Raw genomic sequence first — 17,427 nt, 5'->3', positions numbered from 1 at the left:
TATCACTACCCCCATCACTACCACCATCACTACCCCACACCCCTCCTTAACCACTCCCGCCTGTTCTCTTGTCACCAGAACCATATTTCCATTTTGAAAATAAAACATGCTTCAAATCGTTTTAAACTATTGTCATTGTAGTGCGTATTTAATGTGTAGGAAAATAATTTATGAAAAAGTCTATTTAATTAAGTAGAACGTGTTGTCTATATTTATTTAAAGTTGTGCATTTTGATGTGACGTCACATTTCTCAAACACCCCCCCCCGTCACACATCGTCACAAATGTCTGACTCCCCCCTCCCTAGGTGCGTGACGTCATTTATGGACGGCCCCTAAGAGATAATGAAGATACACCTCTAAGATATAATAAAGATACATCTCTAAGAAATAATGAAGATACATCTCTAAGAGATAAGATGCATTTCTAAGATATAATAAAGATGCATTTCTAAGAGATAATGAAGATACGAGTCAAAGAGATAATGCAGATACGAGTCTAAGAGATAATGAAGATTAAAGTCTAAGAGATAATAAAGATACATTTGTAAGAGTTAATGACGATACATCTCTAAGAGATAATGAAGATTAAAGTCTAAGAGATAATGCAAATACATTTCTAAGAGATAATGAATATACATTTGTAAGAGTTAATGACGATACATATCTAAGAGATAATGCAGATACGAGTCTAAGAGATAATGAATATACATTTGTAAGAGTTAATGACGATACATCTCTAAGAGATAATGCAGATACGAGTCTAAGAGATAATGAATATACATTTGTAAGAGTTAATGACGATACATCTCTAAGAGATAATGCAGATACGAGTCTAAGAGATAATGAATATACATTTGTAAGAGTTAATGACGATACATCTCTAAGAGATAATGCAGATACGAGTCTAAGAGATAATGAAGATACATTTGTAAGAGTTAATGACGATACATCTCTAAGAGATAATGCAGATGAAAGTCTAAGAGATAATGAAGATAGGAGGGGGACACGTGGGGAAGCAGCGCTCCGTGCCCGGGCAGCACCAATGCCTCCTTGATGTGCCTGGCGGCTGGGTGGGGGGTGCAGTAAATATCGACACTGGGGAGACAAAGACGGCCGGGCCACGGTGCTGGCCCGCCCACAACGCTCGTGCGCCGCCGCAGTGCCGGCCGGATGTCATGGGCGCTTGCTCTGTCCACTGCTACTCGCAGCAAGCACTTGCCCCCAGCGGTCTGCGAAGGCTACCCGGGGGGCCTTTGCCTTCGAGGGGTTGTTTGCTCTGCGCGCGACAACGGCACCCGGGGGGCACCCGCAGCGGTGGTCGTTTTCAATTAAAATGCAATTCCGATGGAATTCGGATGGAATTAATAGGCAATTAGCGGTGGATGAGTGGAGGCGATTGGTGGGAGGGGCGGGGTCAGTGGGGCTGGGGGCTGGTGGAGGGGGGAGTTTGGTGGGGGGGGGGTGACGTGGCCCCGTTGCCAAGGTGGCGATGGTCGCCATGGCAACCGGTGTTGACAAACTGGAGCCGTGGAGACGACGCCGCTCCAACGGCGCCGCTCGCTTCTCTGCCGCAACGCAGCGTCTCGACTCCATCTCCCGTGTGGTACCCTTGCACCTCCCTTACATCTCCCTTACATCTCCCTTACACCATCTCTCTTACATCTCTCTTACATCATCTCTCTTACATCTCCCTTACACCATCTCTCTTACATCTCTCTTACATCTCTCTTACATCATCTCTCTTACATCTCTCTTACATCATCTCTCTTACATCTCTCTTACATCTCTCTTACATCTCCCTTACACCATCTCTCTTACATCTCCCTTACACCATCTCTCTTACATCTCTCTTACATCATCTCTCTTACATCTATCTTACACCATCTCTCTTACATCTCCCTTACACCATCTCCCTTACATCTCTCTTACATCTCTCTTACATCATCTCTCTTACATCTCCCTTACACCATCTCTCTTACATCTCCCTTACATCTCCCTTATACCATCTCTCTTACATCTCTCTTACATCTCCCTTACATCTCCCTTACACCATCTCTCTTACATCTCTCTTACATCATCTCTCTTACATCTCCCTTACATCATCTCTCTTACATCTCCCTTACATCTCTCTTACATCTCTCTTACATCATCTCTCTTACATCTCCCTTACACCATCTATCTTACATCTCTCTTACATCATCTCTCTTACATCTCCATTACATCATCTCTCTTACATCTCCCGTGTGGTACCCTTACATCTCTCTTACATCTCCCTTCTGACACCCCCCCCCCATCGCCTCCTTGTATAATGAATCTCCCTCCCTCACGTCTCCCCCATCACCTCCCCCTTCACGTCTCCCCCATCACCTCCCCCCCTCACGTCTCCCCCCATCATCTCCCCCCTCACCTCCCCCCCTCACGTCTCCCCCATCATCTCCCCCCTCACGTCTCCCCCATCACCTCCCCCTTCACGTCTCCCCCATCATCTCCCCCCTCACGTCTCCCCCATCATCTCCCCCCCTCACGTCTCCCCCATCATCTCCCCCCTCACGTCTCCCCCATCACCTCCCCCTTCACGTCTCCCCCATCATCTCCCCCCTCACGTCTCCCCCATCATCTCCCCCCTCACGTCTCCCCCATCACCTCCCCCCTCACGTCTCCCCCATCATCTCCCCCCTCACGTCTCCCCCATCATCTCCCCCCTCACGTCTCCCCCATCATCTCCCCCCTTCACGTCTCCCCCATCATCTCCCCCCTCACGTCTCCCCCATCATCTCCCCCCTCACGTCTCCCCCATCACCTCCCCCTTCACGTCTCCCCCATCATCTCCCCACTCACGTCTCCCCCATCACTTCCCCCCTCACGTCTCCCCCATCACCTCCCCCCTCACGTCTCCCCCATCACCTCCCCCTTCACGTCTCCCCCATCACCTCCCCCCCTCACGTCTCCCCCCATCATCTCCCCCCTCACCTCCCCCCCTCACGTCTCCCCCATCATCTCCCCCCTCACGTCTCCCCCATCACCTCCCCCCTCACGTCTCCCCCATCATCTCCCCCCCCACCCCCCCACGTCTCCCCCATCATCTCCCCCCTCACGTCTCCCCCATCATCTCCCCCCTCACGTCTCCCCCATCATCTCCCCCCTCACGTCTCCCCCATCACCTCCCCCTTCACGTCTCCCCCATCATCTCCCCCCTCACGTCTCCCCCATCATCTCCCCCCTCACGTCTCCCCCATCACCTCCCCCTTCACGTCTCCCCCATCATCTCCCCCCTCACGTCTCCCCCATCACTTCCCCCCTCACGTCTCCCCCATCACCTCCCCCCTCACGTCTCCCCCATCACCTCCCCCTTCACGTCTCCCCCATCACCTCCCCCCCTCACGTCTCCCCCCATCATCTCCCCCCTCACCTCCCCCCCTCACGTCTCCCCCATCATCTCCCCCCTCACGTCTCCCCCATCACCTCCCCCCTCACGTCTCCCCCATCATCTCCCCCCCCACCCCCCCACGTCTCCCCCATCATCTCCCCCCTCACCTCCCCCCCTCACGTCTCCCCCATAATCTCCCCCCTCACGTCTCCCCCATCACCTCCCCCCTCACGTCTCCCCCCTCACCTCCCCCCCTCACGTCTCCCCCCATCATCTCCCCCCTCACCTCCCCCCCTCACGTCTCCCCCATCATCTCCCCCCTCACGTCTCCCCCATCACCTCCCCCCTCACGTCTCCCCCATCATCTCCCCCCCACCCCCCCACGTCTCCCCCATCATCTCCCCCCTCACGTCTCCCCCATCATCTCCCCCCTCACGTCTCCCCCATCACCTCCCCCCTCACGTCTCCCCCATCATCTCCCCCCTCACGTCTCCCCCATCATCTCTCCCCTCACGTCTCCCCCATCATCTCCCCCCCCCCCCCCCCCCCCCGTGTGTGCAGTGGCGATGCCCCTGGCCATGGAGGTGATGAGAGGAGGCAGCAGCAGCAGCGGCAGGAGTGGAGATGGCGCTATGACCCAGGGCTTCACCGTGAAGGCGAGGATGAAGAACGCCGTGGTGAGATCCGCGTGGTGGCTGCTGCTGCTGGTGATGGTGGTGGTGATGATGGTGGTGATGGTGGTGGTGGTGATGGTGGTGGTGTAGTGGTCAGCGCGCTGCGCTACGAACCTGGCAGCCCGAGTGCGATTCCCGCTCACGGCCAACACCGGTGACGATTATCTGAACCGGTCCTGGGCCTCCCCTAGGTCGACTCAGCCTCAAATTGAGTACCTGGTGCGGTATGTAAACATCGCCACTGGGGAGACAAAGGTGGCCGAGCGTGGTGCTGGTTACCCACCCAATCGCAAGCCGTGCCGACCTTCACAGGTGCTCGCTAACAGCACTTGCCCCTACAGTCTAAGGCGATACGGGGGATCTTAGTCTTTGGTGGTGATGGTGGTGATGGTGGTGTGGATTATGTTGTTGTTGTTGGTGCTGGTATCGGTGATTTGGCTCTGGTAGTGGGGGTAATGTTGTTGTTGTTGTGATGTTGGTGATGGGGGTGTGGGGGTAGCGGTAGTGTAGCGGTCAGCGCGCTGCGCTACGAATCCGGCGAGCCGGGATCAGAATATGTATTTACACTGCAGGAGGACTCCGATGACCTATAAAGATTTTTTTCACAGATGCCCAGTAGGGGCGGGTAAGAACGTTCCAACAACAATACAACACACAAACATGATAGTAGTACAAAACCAATACCAGTGACGATTATCTGAACCGGTCCTGGGCCTCCCCTATGTCGATTCAGCCTCAAATGAGTACCTGATGAAGGTGTGTAAACATCACCACTGGGGAGACAAAGGCGGTCGGGCGTGGTCTTGGCCACCCATCCCCTTTATGTTCCGTGTCGGCCCTTATAGGTGCTCGCTAACGATGTTGGTGATGTTGTTGTGGGGGTAATGTTGTTGGTAGTGATGGTCGCGGCGGTGACATCCGCTTGATGGTGGTTTCGGCGATGGTAGTGGTGATTTTGGCAGAGGGGTGGTGGTGTTGGAAGTGAAGATAATGTTGATAGGGGTGGTGATGTTAGTGATGGGGTTGTGGTGGTAATATTGGTGAGGGTGGTGGTAGCGGTGATGTTGATGGTAAAGTGGTGATGGTGGCTATGATGCTAGCAGTAGTGATGTTTGTGTGAATAACGTTGGTGGTGCTGTGGTGGTGGTGGCGGTGATGGTAGTGTGGGTAATCTTGGTTGTGGTGATGGTGCTGGTGATGTTGGTGATGGGGTAGTGTGGACAATGGTGGTGGTGTGCTGGTGGTGGTGATGATGGCAGCGGTGATTTTGGTGATGGTGATGTTGGTGATGGTAGTGTAGGTAATCTTGGTTGTGGTGATGGTGGTGATGGGGAAGTGTGGGTAATGGTGTTGATGGTAGCAGTGATGTTAGCTATGATAATGGGGGATAATGGTGATGTTGGTGATGGTAGTAATGCTGCTGGTGGTGTAGTGGTGGTGATGATTTAATGCCACTGATGTGTACGATTTTGAGTTGACAATCTTACAATTGCGACGATGATGGTTGTGGGAGATGTATGGATCGTGGTCCTAGTTGGTGGAAGCTGGCCATGCACAATATTACATGGACACACCATTAAGCCACCCCTCCCACTATCGATTAAAAACACACAAATAAACACCCCCCCCCCCCCGGTTTAGCCTCGTATGTGCGCTGAACTTCATTAGCATTGTACGTAGCCAACCGTGCTAATCGGAGGTGCGGGGGAAGGACAGGGAACTAGTAGGAAGGCGGTCTCTGTGGACCACGACTTTTGGGGCAAGTGCTGTTCGGGAGCTCCTACGAAGGCTGGCACGGCACACGAGGGCGTGGGTAGCCAGCACCACACACCACACCACGTATCTGTTTGAGGCTGAGTCAACCTCGGAGAGGCCCATGACCGGTTCAGATAATGGTCACCGGTGTTGGCCATCGAACTCGGGTCGCCGTGTCCATAGCGCAGCGCGCCAACCACTGCACTGTTCGAGCGCGCACACGCACACACAATGTGCCCCCCCTCGTGTCCCCTACTCGCACCCATGCCCCCCCCCCCCGTACCGTTCATCTGTAACCACATTCTCCACGTGCCTCCCCCCCCCCCCCCCGCCCCTGCGTGTCCCCCCTCCTCGTCCCAGGTGTTGGGCCCCCCGTCGGCGGGCGCGTTCCGCGAGCGCCCCTCCAAGCCGACGGCGTTTCGCAAGTTTTACGAGCGGGGAGACTTCCCCATCGCCCTGGAGCACGACACCAAGGGCAACCGCATCGCGTGGAAGGTGACCGGCAGGGGTGGATGGGGGGGCATGCAGATCCCCCGTGAACGTGCAGAGTTAGGGGTATGCACAGCGGTGGGCGGTGAAGGGGAGGAGGACTTGAGGTTCGGTGTCGTCGTTGAGCTGCGGGTGCCGGCCGAGGCCGCGTCGTGCGCGCGGGACACGTGGGGATCGGGGCCCAGTGAGGCGGCGGTGGCCACGCCGCTAGCCACGCCGCTGGCCTCGTTGGTGGTGGGCGGTCGGAGGAGGTGGACTCGGTCGGAGATGGGGAGGAGGCACAGCTTGAGAAGTGCAAGGGGGGAGGGTGCCGAGGAGGGGTCCTCGTGGCACTGCTGGGCACGCGGTGCTTCTAGTCGCAGACACGGTGGGGGTGGGGAGGGGGTGCGAGAGGTGAGAGGGGGGACCAGGAGAGCGCCGTTTGCCGGAGATGCCTGGGACGGTAACGGTGGAGCAGAGTCACAGCCGCCACGCGGCGTCTGCTCGCTCCTCCAGAGATAGAGAGAGGGCGGGGGGGGGGGCGACTCAGAGGCGCCAAGAGGCAGAACCAGCACAACACTTGCGTGATCCACCAACCCTGGCCTCAACCCGGGTCAACTGTGGGTGAGTAGGCAGACTGGAGGAGTAGGCAGACTGTGGGGGAGTAGGCAGACGGTGGAAGAGTAGGCAGACTGTGGAGAAGTAGGCAGACGACTGTGAGCCGACGAGTTAGCGAGCGCCTCTCCCCAGGTGGAGATTGAGAAGTTGGACTACCACCACTACCTGCCGCTCTTCTTCGACGGCCTCTGCGAGACGGCGCACCCCTACGAGTTCTTTGCACGCCAGGGTGTGCACGACCTCCTGGAGCACGGCGCCGCCAAGGTCCTCCCCGTCATCCCGCAACTCATCATCCCCGTCAAGAGTGAGCCGCGCCTCCATCACCATCATCACCGTCGTCACCATCATCATCATCACGATCATTACCATCATCATCGTCACTATCATCGTCACCATCATCATCTCTTTTAAGAGTCAGCGGCACCTCCGTCGCCATCATCATCGTAGTCACCATCACAAACATCATCACCATTGTCACTATCGTCACCATCATCGTTGTTGTTGTTTTCCTCGCACTTTCCGTTTATAGGTGGTGTTGCGTCGCCACTTTGGAAGGGTTTAGCCAGAGAACAATAGATTTAATTTTTGGTCCGCGTTGTGGGCCACTGAGAAAATGGGAGACGTCTTTTGGCGTTGCTTGGCACAAAGGGCAGCAGTTTGGGGTGTTTGGGTTGTATCGATTTTGGTAATCGGCTAGCATGGAGCAGTAACCTGAATGGAGTTTAGCCAGTTTTGTGCGAGTTGCCCGGGTCAGGGATTTTTGCTATGGGTGGGGGCCAACCCCCAAGCGCAACATTGGGGGCTTGTGTAGGCGTTCAGGCAGTGCATGGTGCCAGCGGTGTGCAAGTGGTTAAAAATTGATTTGGTGGTGCTATTTGGTGGAAGAGCATTTAAAGTAGATTGCACGTTGGCAGAGCTGAAGGAAAGCAAGGTGGATTTACTTTTCCTAGCAGGTGCAGGGGCTTTGAGTAGCTTTGTGCAAGGATGCATTGTCAAATGGCATGAAGCCAGATATTGATCAGTGAGAAGCTTGCAGTGTTCTTTAATCGTAAGAACTTTGGTTTTTTGGTGGAGATGGTCAATGGGCGCCATGAGGTGGCATCATGTGGCTAGTATAAGTGCTTGGTTTTGGGCGGTTTGGAGCTTTTGGTAACCTGTAGAGTAGAGGTTTGGGCACCAAATGGGACTGGCATAATTGAGGGTCAACACAATGGGTAGGTGTCGGATCCAAGGATCGTAAAGACTTGCCAGTCGATTGATGAAAGGAGGTTTCCTGACGATATTGAGATATCTGGTGAGGATGAAGGGCCAGATGATGGAACTCTGGTTTGAATATTTTCATTAAGTACCCCATAGGGGGAGCCGTTGAAGATATTGGCAATGAGGTCGCCACGTGCGTCTGAAAGGGAAGAGTGCCAAAGTTTGTTGTGGGCGTTGAAATCTCCAATAACAATTGAGTCGTTGTTTGGTAAAAGTCGATTTATATTGAACTGATAGTTGGGAGGGCAAGAACTGGTTGGTTGGATGTAGACATTGATTATAGTAAGTGGGCCTAGATGGGATTTGATACGGACGCTTAAGACTTCTGTGGTGATATCAGAAGGAGGCATTGGGATCTAAATTTCTTCAAATTGAATGCTGTTATGGATGAGGAAAGCTAGACCGCCACCAGCTGTTGGTAGGTCTCGACGGAGGAAAGTGAAATTTTGTAAGTTGGGCGGACGAGAAGTGGATTTAAATTTTGTTTCTTGGATGGCGGCTATATTAATGGAGTTTTGTTGTAGGAAGGTGTTGAGTTCAAGAGATTTCTTGTTGATGCCGTTGATGTTTAGTTGAAGGATTTTTAGGTTGTTTTTGTTGTGGACGTTTTGTTGTGGTTGAAACGGTGGTTGCAATGGATGAGGTGGTGGTGCTAGTGTGATTTTACAAGGTGGAGTTGTTGGAGTAGATAATGTACAATATTTGCAGAACCAGCCGGAATTTGAACTTGGGATGTAGGCTAAAGTAGTGCAGCATTTATGGTACCAAGCTTGACAACCGTTGCGTTGGATAGAATTTGCATTGACGTTCTTGCCGCAGCCGCCACAAGGGAAAAACGGGCCTGGATTCAATTCGACGTCCCCATCAATAATGAGAAGCCAGCTCCAGTATGCCGGCAGGCCTGGGCTGGCTGGTGAAAAAACAGGAAAGTGCGAGAGGTGATGATGTTGCCATTTGCAAGTGCTTTCGTAGTACTTGGTCTCTCCACTTCGAACAAGCGGCAACACTGGAGAGACCATCATCGTTGTCACCCTCGTCGTCACCATCATCATTTCCGTAAAGAGTAAGCGGCGCCTCCATCACTATAATCGTCATCACCATCATTATCATCCCTACCATGTGACGATTATCTGAACCAGTCTACTAGGAAGATAAAGGCGGTGGGGCACAGTGTTGGCCACCCATGCCCTCGAGCACCGTGGCAGATAATGAAGGCCGGCCTTGCCCCAACAGTCTTCTCAGACTATACAGGGCATCTTTGTCTTTGTATGTACAGTCTGTATGGCTACACGGGAGACTGTGTGTGTTGTACTATGGCTACACGGGAGTCTGTGTGTGTGTGTGTGTACTATGTGTGTACTATATAATATGGCTGGTGGGTTGGTGGTTGCCTAAATCACAAGGTGATGTGATGCACATAGTGCAGTAATCACGATTAGCTGAGGTGCATGCCCGCTTGCTTGCTTGCCTGCTGCTCTGCTTGCTATGTTTTGCTACCCTTGCTTTCAAACGCTGCCGCTGGCTAGCCATCATGGTGAAACAGGAAGCCGAGTGCGTAAGTATTCCTTGCCAGTACAGAGCCTCTCCATCACCAAGACTCCGAATGTGCCTCCCCGTTGGCAGCCCATAGTAATGGGTGTCCCGCGACACCAGGTCAAACCAGTAGGGGATCTCGGAGCTGCAGTGGTCCCCAGAGGCATCTACAACTTGCCAACCACTGCCCCACTACCTTGTGGGTAAACTTTGGCTAGAGGAGAAAACCCTGACTCCAAATATGTGGTGGGGACCTGCAATGGTGGTATTCAACAAATCGGATCTCCGGTAGTCCTCTGCAGCTCTTGTCAGACGAAGGTTGCAGTGAGTTCCTCATGCCACCTGAGTCTGTTTGGCTTGAGTGAAGATGGTTGGCGTAGGGACTATCGCACCCCGACTCTCACCTTTTTCCACTCCCAGCGCAGGCTTCTTGCTCCAACCCCTCCCCCCCCCTTATTATTAAGCCCTACGGCGACAGCGAATGGCAGAACATGCAGGTCAAGGATGTGACTGGGAGCATCTAGCCAAACTCTGCACGTAGGCAGCGATGGCGTGTAGGTCGCCAAGACAAGTGATGGGACAGCGTATCTCCTCGGCAGCTTCCATCATGTCTGAGCAACCCCGCACTGCTCATCCCTGATGGGAAAGGACCTATAAAAGGTGGTCTAAAAACTGTCTGTTCCACTCACGCCGAGTGGTTACCCGCTACCACCGGAACATCCCATTCAGCGGCCAAAACTCAAGGAAATCCAAGACTGGGTTACTCCTTCAAGTTGCTTCATGGAACGTCCACACCCTCCTGGACTCCAACGAAAAAACCGACAGACCGTACAGAAGGACAGCCCTCGTGGCCCATGAACTCAGGAAATACAACATCGACATTGCAGCGCTCAGTGAAAGCCACTTACATGGAGAAGACTCTCTCACAGAGGTTGGTGCTACACCTGGAAGGGTGTTCCAGAAGATTAACGCTCCCAACATGCTGTGAAAACCTCAATCGTTCAACGCGTCACTGAATCCCCTGTTGGCATTAGTGAGCGGCTGATGACGTGGCGCATTCCCTTGGATGGGGGGCGCTTTGCCACGCTCATCAGTGGCTATGCGCCTACACTAGAAGCAGACAATGACACCAAGGAGGCCTTCTATAAAGTTCTCGACACTGCCATTAACAACACACCACATACCGACAAGCTACTCCTCATGGGAGACTTCAATGCCTGGGTACTAGGCCGGCATGTGGAAAAGCAACTGTAGGAAAAATTCCAGGAGCAAAACAAAGACCTCTTCATAGCTTGTATCGACCTCACCAAAGCATTCGACACCATCAACCAGCGAGATACTCTGGCAGCAGCCCGTTAAACTTGAGGTGCCTCCCAAGTTTCTAAGCATTCTAAACAGTTCCATGAAGGAATGCATGCCAGAGTGGTGCTTGGTGGGCTTCAATCAGGGCCCTTCAACGTGGAGGTCGGGGTCAAGCAATGCCGTGTTCTGGCTCCAGTCATTTTCAACATGGCTCCTTGCTGCCATCACAAGCCTGGCACACAACTCCCTCAACTCAATCGACTGAATCCAGCGACAGTACCGTCTGGATGGAAATCTCCTCAACCTAAGACGCCTCCAAGCCCACACAAAGCCCAGAACCCAACAGATCTTTGAACTGCAATATGCAGACGACCATGACTCCTGACCCCATATAGGCAGCACATTAACATCCTGGAGGCCTTCTAAATCAGATGCCTCCAGCGCATCCTCGGGCTAACCTGGAAGGACAAAGTTCGACATACTGAGATCCTCACCAACACCAAGTCGTCCTGCATTGAGGCAAGCATGGCCATATGACACCTCCACTGGCTTGGCCACGTGATCCACATGTCTGACCACCGCCTCCTCCGTCGAGTTCTCTATTGCCAACTCAGCGCAGCCAAACGCTGGAGGACAGAAAAAGCGCTTCAACGACCACAGCAAGGACCTGCTGAAGCACTGTAACATGAATCCCTCCAGCATGGAACCACTGGCGCTGGACAGGTCCTCCTGTGCCAGAGGGGTTCAGCACCTGGAAGACACCATCTCAGACGAGATGCCAGAGACGCACCCAGAGACACCTATGGCTACACGTCAGTGTGTGTGTGTACTATGGCTACACGTGAGTGTGTGTGTGTACTATGGCTACACGTCAGTGTGTGTGTGTGTGTACTATGGCTACACGTCAGTGTGTGTGTGTGTACTATGGCTACACGGGAGTGTGTGTGTGTACTATGGCTACACGGGAGTGTGTGTGTGATATGGCTACACAGGAGTATGTGTGTGTGCGCTATGGCTACACGGCAGTGTGTGTGCGTACTATGGCTACAGGTGAGTGTGTGTGTACTATAGCTACACGTCAGTGTGTGTGTGCGCTATGGCTACACGTCAGTGTGTGTGTGTACTATGGCTACACGTGAGTGTGTACTATGGCTACACGGGAGTGTGTGTGTGCTATGGCTACACAGGAGTATGTGTGTGTGCGCTATGGCTACACGGCAGTGTGTGTGTGTGTACTATGGCTACACGTCAGTGTGTGTGTGCGCTATGGCTATACGTGTGTGTGTGTGTACTATGGCTACACGTCAGTGTGTGTGTGCGCTATGGCTACACGTCAGTGTGTATGTGTACTATGGCTACACGTCAGTGTGTGTGTGCGCTATGGCTATACGTGTGTGTGTGTGTACTATGGCTACACGTCAGTGTGTGTGTGTACTATGGCTACACGTCAGTGTGTGTGTGCTATGGCTACACGTCAGTGTGTGTGTGCGCTATGGCTACACGTCAGTGTGTGTGTGTACTATCGCTACACGTGAGTCTGTGTGTGTGCACTATGGCTACACGGGAGTGTGTGTGTGTGTACTATGGCTACACGGGAGTGTGTGTGTGTGTGCTATGGCTACACGGGAGTGTTGGTGTGTGTGTGTCTGTGTGTGTGTTCGTGCGTGTGTCCAGATGCGCTGAACACGCGCAACACGCAGGTGATGTGCACGTCGCTCAAGGTGCTGCAGCACCTGGTGCTGTCGGCCGACATGGTGGGTGAGGCGCTGGTGCCCTACTACCGCCAGATTTTGCCCATCCTCAACATCTTCAAGAACAAGAACCGTGAGCGGAGACTCGAACCCTACGACCCCCCCCCATCACCCAGCCGGACTCCTCGCCAACACACGAGCGAGCAGCCCCGTGCTGCAACTCAGTCACGTGCAACTCAGCCCCGTGCAACTCGGTCACGTGCAACGCCCCAGTACACACATTTTTTCTCACCGCTAAAAAACGTTAGAACCCTGCAAAATTGTTTTAGATAGTAATCAGGTTGAATCTACTGCATCGCGTGTAGCAACCGCCGAGTTGCTCCGGTGCAGCGCGGATATGAAACTCCCAACCGTGACCCTGACCCTGCTCCTGTCTCTAACCCTGACGACTCTAACCCTGACCCTGATCGACCTTATCCCTGGCTACAACCATGACTCCGACTGTGACTGTGACCCTCTCTCCAGCCCTGACCCCGTTTCAGCGCCTGTCCCCGACGAGTCCAAGTGAAGTGAACACCGTGAGACAATCAGCCAAGATAAACCCACCACCGCCACCACCATGGCCATCACCACTTCCACCACCGCCACGGCGACCTCCACTTCTGCCATCTCCACCACCTCCACCACCACGACCACTAACTACCACCACCTCCACCACCATGACCACTAACTACCACCACCTCCACCACCATGACCACTAACTACCACCACCTCCACCACTACTACCACCACCTCCACTACCACCACCTCTACCACTACTACCACCACCACCACTACCATTACCAGCTCTGCCTGCCCCCAGGTGCCACTCCGGTAACGCTCTCCCCGGTTCCCCTCCCCCACACCCCACCCCCCACCACTCCCCGTAGGGAACTCTGGCGACGAGATCGACTACAGCCAGCAGAAGCGCGAGAACGTGGGCGAGCTGATCGAGGAGACGCTGGAGACGCTGGAGCGCCACGGCGGCGAGGATGCCTTCATCAACATCAAGTACATGGTGCCCACCTACGAGTCCTGCCTGCTCAACTAGCCGGGACCCCAACCCAACCAGCCGGGCCTCTCCCCCCCCCCCCCCTCAACCAGTCGCCCCCCCCACCCCCCCCTCAACCAGTCGCCCCCCCCCCCACCCCCCCCTCAACGAGCCCGGCCCCCCACTCAACTACCCGGGCCCCCCACTCAGCTTGCCCAGCCTCCCGCGACTGGCCCAACCCCCTCTCCCGCCGCTCTACTGAGATGGTTTAAATAAAGTTTTTCAATCAGTGTGAGTCATGTCCACCGACGTGTGCGAGCGTGAGGAGCAGTGGCGCTATGGTTAGCACTGCATTGCGCCACGAACCCGGCCACCCGAGTTCGATTCCCGTTCACGGCCACCAACACCAGTGACGAATATCTGAACCGGTGCAGGGCATCCCCTGGGTTGACTCAGCCTTAAACTTTGGGTAGGCAAAGGCGGCCGGGCGCGGTGCTTTCCACCCACCCCCTCGTGTGGCGTGCCGGCCTTCATAGGTGTTACTGACTCACAGCACTTGCCCCTACGGTCTGTTGAAGGCTATACGGGGGATCTTTGTCATATTCGCACACACTCTTCCCCCCCACCTCCAGCAGAGAGACAATGCACGCAGCTTTAACTCTCCAGCTGTAGCGAGTGCTGCTGCCCTCGGGCCGTTCCACCGGGGGTCGGAATAGAACGCGCCCGCCAGAGGACGTCCACTGGGGAGATGGAGCGGTCCATGAGATTGGCTCCTAGACGGATCGTTCCACGGCGTGGCCTTACGGAGATGATACAGGCGGCTTAGGAGGGGGGGTGGGAGTCCTTTATCGGGCAGTGGATAGTTCATGGCTGGTGATGATGAACCTGGTTTGAACTTAAATGTTCTCGGCTTGTGACTCAGCACTGTGGACCAGGCGGCGAGGGTTGGTGGATCACACGCAGATGCCGTGAAACTTCCTTCCATGGGCGTCGAGGAGGAGCCTCACCCTCCTGGCTCGCCAGGAGAAGGTGGTAATAGCAAAACATGTTGACTCCATCTGTTCCATCTGTACGGGATGGAGCCAACGTAGCCAACCGATTAACAGGGTCGGGTGTGTACGGTGAGAAAGAAGTTGGAAGTTCAAGGGGTAAAGTGCTTAGCCAATCTTCTTGGTTCTTTCGGTAAAGTCACGTAGAAGGGAAGTAATAAAATAATAAAAATAAAACATAATAAAACAATTCTCACGACGTTTCGGCCACAACGCAAGCAGCCGTCCTCAGGTGAAAACCAGGTCCGTCGAGGCGACAGAGTCTGAATGAAACAGCACACGGGCTTGGAGCATATATATAAGCTGGGCGCATTGACAAAGGAATTTGCATATCAACAGGAATTTAGCATATTTATGGGAAATGCAGGAATGTGATTAGTACTGCATATGCATGTGCATTATGCAGGATTAACAGCATCAAAGGGAGCTGCAGTTACTGCTGCTGCAGTAGTTGCTGCTGCTGCTGCAGTTTCTGCTGCTGCTGTACTTGCTTCTGCTGCTGCACTTGCTGCTGCTGCTGCACTTGCTGCTGCTGCTGCAGTTGCTGCCTTATCCATTTTAATATAACACTGTGTATTATTCTACCCACCCTAATGTGTATCATACTGCTATATGTTTACTGTACAATTACGACACCATACATTACTCTGCACACTGCACCATGCCAGTGAGTGGAACGCGGTCTGAAAGTCACCGTTAACGTGAACACAATCAGTTAAGATCCGAAATGGTTTATTACGTCCTTCCAATGATTGCTAAGCCAGAATCCATCTTCTCGGTTGAAATTGTCTCTGTGTTTGTATATGTGGATCGCCTCATGAACGAATCTCTCATGATAGCTTAGCCAATCACACGCGCGGATTTTCCTCACACACACACACGCAATAATCACCCATTAGTGGGCTCAAAACACCTGGATATATAGAGGACCGCAGAGCTTGGCAATTGTTGGTAGCGCTGGCTTATCACCACGTGGCTGCTGCTGCTGCCTCCCTGCTCGTCTGTGGTTCCTCCTGGCACCGCTGAGTCGTTCTCTCTCTCTCTCTCTGTGAGAGCGAGGGGACACCGTTAAGCGGCTGGGCAGCGTTACGAGTCGGCGTTGAATATAAATGTAAAACGATACGCAATCAAATGAAATGCACCATGGGGAACTCAAGAGGTTGAATTTCGGTGATCTCATTCGCTGGGTGTCTCGCCAAGGCTCGTCACGCACGCCCCGCGATTGCCCTGCAATCAACCACTCCACGTATTCGACTGGTGTTGCAGCGAGCCTGCGGAATTCATTCTGCTGTAACCTCTCGCATCGGCCGCCACCACCTGTTCCACTCGAGACCCACACGCACGCGGACACCGTTTCTCGTTCTGCTGCAGGTTCTCAAGCGACACGCTGGCACACACAACACAAAACGTGCGTTTGGCTGCGCACAAACCATCACCGGTTCCTCTGAAGAGGGTCCGTGCATTGTGGTCGCTTTGTCGTCGTCTATCCAGCCCGCACTGCTATTGTTCTCGCACGATGCGGACGTCTCGTCGTTGCTATGTACGCCAAACCCTTGCCCCATCGCGGATTTGTCGATTGCGGGGATATTTTTCAAGAAACCTGACCCCCCCCCCCCCCCCGCGATGGTCAAGGTTTTGGTGTACTTTGAGCAGCCCCAGTGTCGATGATCGTCAAACCTGGTGGTCTATCCTGCCGTGAGGTGCCGTGCAGAGACACCGGCACAAACCAATTCCTGCTGCTGCCACCCGGAACGCAGATGACGCCAATTCCCGGACCGAAACCGGGTCAAACCCGGAACAGGTGGCAACCCGAAGTGAATCGCTTCCCAGGCATGGGGGGCTGGGGTGTTAAGCGGGGGGGGGGGGGGCATACACCTATCCTCGTATCCGTACATTCTACCCCTGTTATCCAGACGAACGTAAACGACAGCGAGAAAAATTTACCGCCGCTCCAGAGTAACTATCATGCACTCCCCGGGCAGCTTGCACCCCACAGCCCCACACTTCCTCCCCCCGTCTAAACCACCTGGATTAACCAAGGCAGCCGATGAGTTCAAACCGCGAACATCTACAACAAGTGGCGAATGCGCCGCATCCTGGAAAGTTGCCCGAGGCAGTTCGCATCCAACGTCGAGGTCTCCAATCGCTGCGGAATCTCGCTGTGAGAATCGCTCTCTGGCTCACCGGGTGAGTGTGGGTGTGAGTGGGTGAGCGAGTGTGAGAATCGCTCTCTCACTCACCGGGTTAGCGTGGGTGTGAGTGGGTGAGCGGGTGTGATAATTGCTCTCTGGCTCACCGGGTGAGTGGGTGTGAGTGGGTGAGCGAGTGTGACAATCGCTCTCTGGCTCACCGGGTGAGTGTGGGTGTGAGTGGGTGAGCGAGTGTGACAATCGCTCTCTGGCTCACCGGGTGAGTGTGGGTGTGAGTGGGTGAGCGGGTGTGAGAATCGCTCTCTCGCTCACCGGGTGAGTGTGGGTGTGAGTGGGTGAGCGGGTGTGAGAATCGCTCTCTCGCTCACCGGGTGAGCGTGGGTGTGAGTGGGTGAGCGAGTGTGACAATCGCTCTCTGGCTCACCGGGTGAGCGTGGGTGTGAGTGGGTGAGCGAGTGTGACAATCGCTCTCTGGCTCACCGGGTGAGTGTGGGTGCGAGTGGGTGAGCAAGTGTGACAATCACTCTC

At 54.2% G+C, this 17,427-nt stretch overlaps 1 protein-coding gene across 2 annotated transcripts; it reads left to right on the top strand.

Annotated features, from left to right (window-relative positions):
* The first annotated feature begins 1,464 nt into the window (after window positions 1-1,464).
* Window positions 1,465-13,985, top strand: PACRG (parkin coregulated). 2 transcript variants are annotated; one of them, XM_061574747.1, is made up of 6 exons: window positions 1,465-1,600; window positions 3,931-4,046; window positions 6,159-6,293; window positions 7,017-7,188; window positions 12,654-12,803; window positions 13,600-13,985. In XM_061574747.1, the coding sequence occupies exons 1-6, from the start codon at window positions 1,492-1,494 to the stop codon at window positions 13,758-13,760; spliced, it is 843 nt and encodes a 280-aa protein (XP_061430731.1). In that variant the 5' UTR covers window positions 1,465-1,491; the 3' UTR covers window positions 13,761-13,985. The 2 variants fall into 2 exon arrangements, with proteins under 2 accessions (XP_061430731.1, XP_061430732.1); XM_061574748.1 differs by having other exon boundaries at window positions 1,474-1,605; window positions 13,600-13,980.
* The last annotated feature ends 3,442 nt before the right edge of the window (window positions 13,986-17,427 follow it).

Source organism: Lethenteron reissneri, chromosome 56 (genome assembly GCF_015708825.2).
Source record: "Lethenteron reissneri isolate LAM-NWPU_2019-01 chromosome 56, ASM1570882v1, whole genome shotgun sequence".
NCBI lineage: Eukaryota > Metazoa > Chordata > Hyperoartia > Petromyzontiformes > Petromyzontidae > Lethenteron > Lethenteron reissneri.
Note: the sequence above shows the minus strand (reverse complement) of the source record. Positions and strands in the feature narration are given on the sequence as shown.

Excerpts from the sequence above, each read along its gene's own strand:
- PACRG (XM_061574747.1), top strand. The coding sequence starts at position 1,492 with ATGGTCGCCATGGCAACCGGTGTTGACAAACTGGAGCCGTGGAGACGA. Across the intron at positions 1,601-3,930 it reads GCGTCTCGACTCCATCTCCC|TGGCGATGCCCCTGGCCATG; the intron begins GTGTGGTACCCT and ends CCGTGTGTGCAG. Across the intron at positions 4,047-6,158 it reads CGAGGATGAAGAACGCCGTG|GTGTTGGGCCCCCCGTCGGC; the intron begins GTGAGATCCGCG and ends TCCTCGTCCCAG.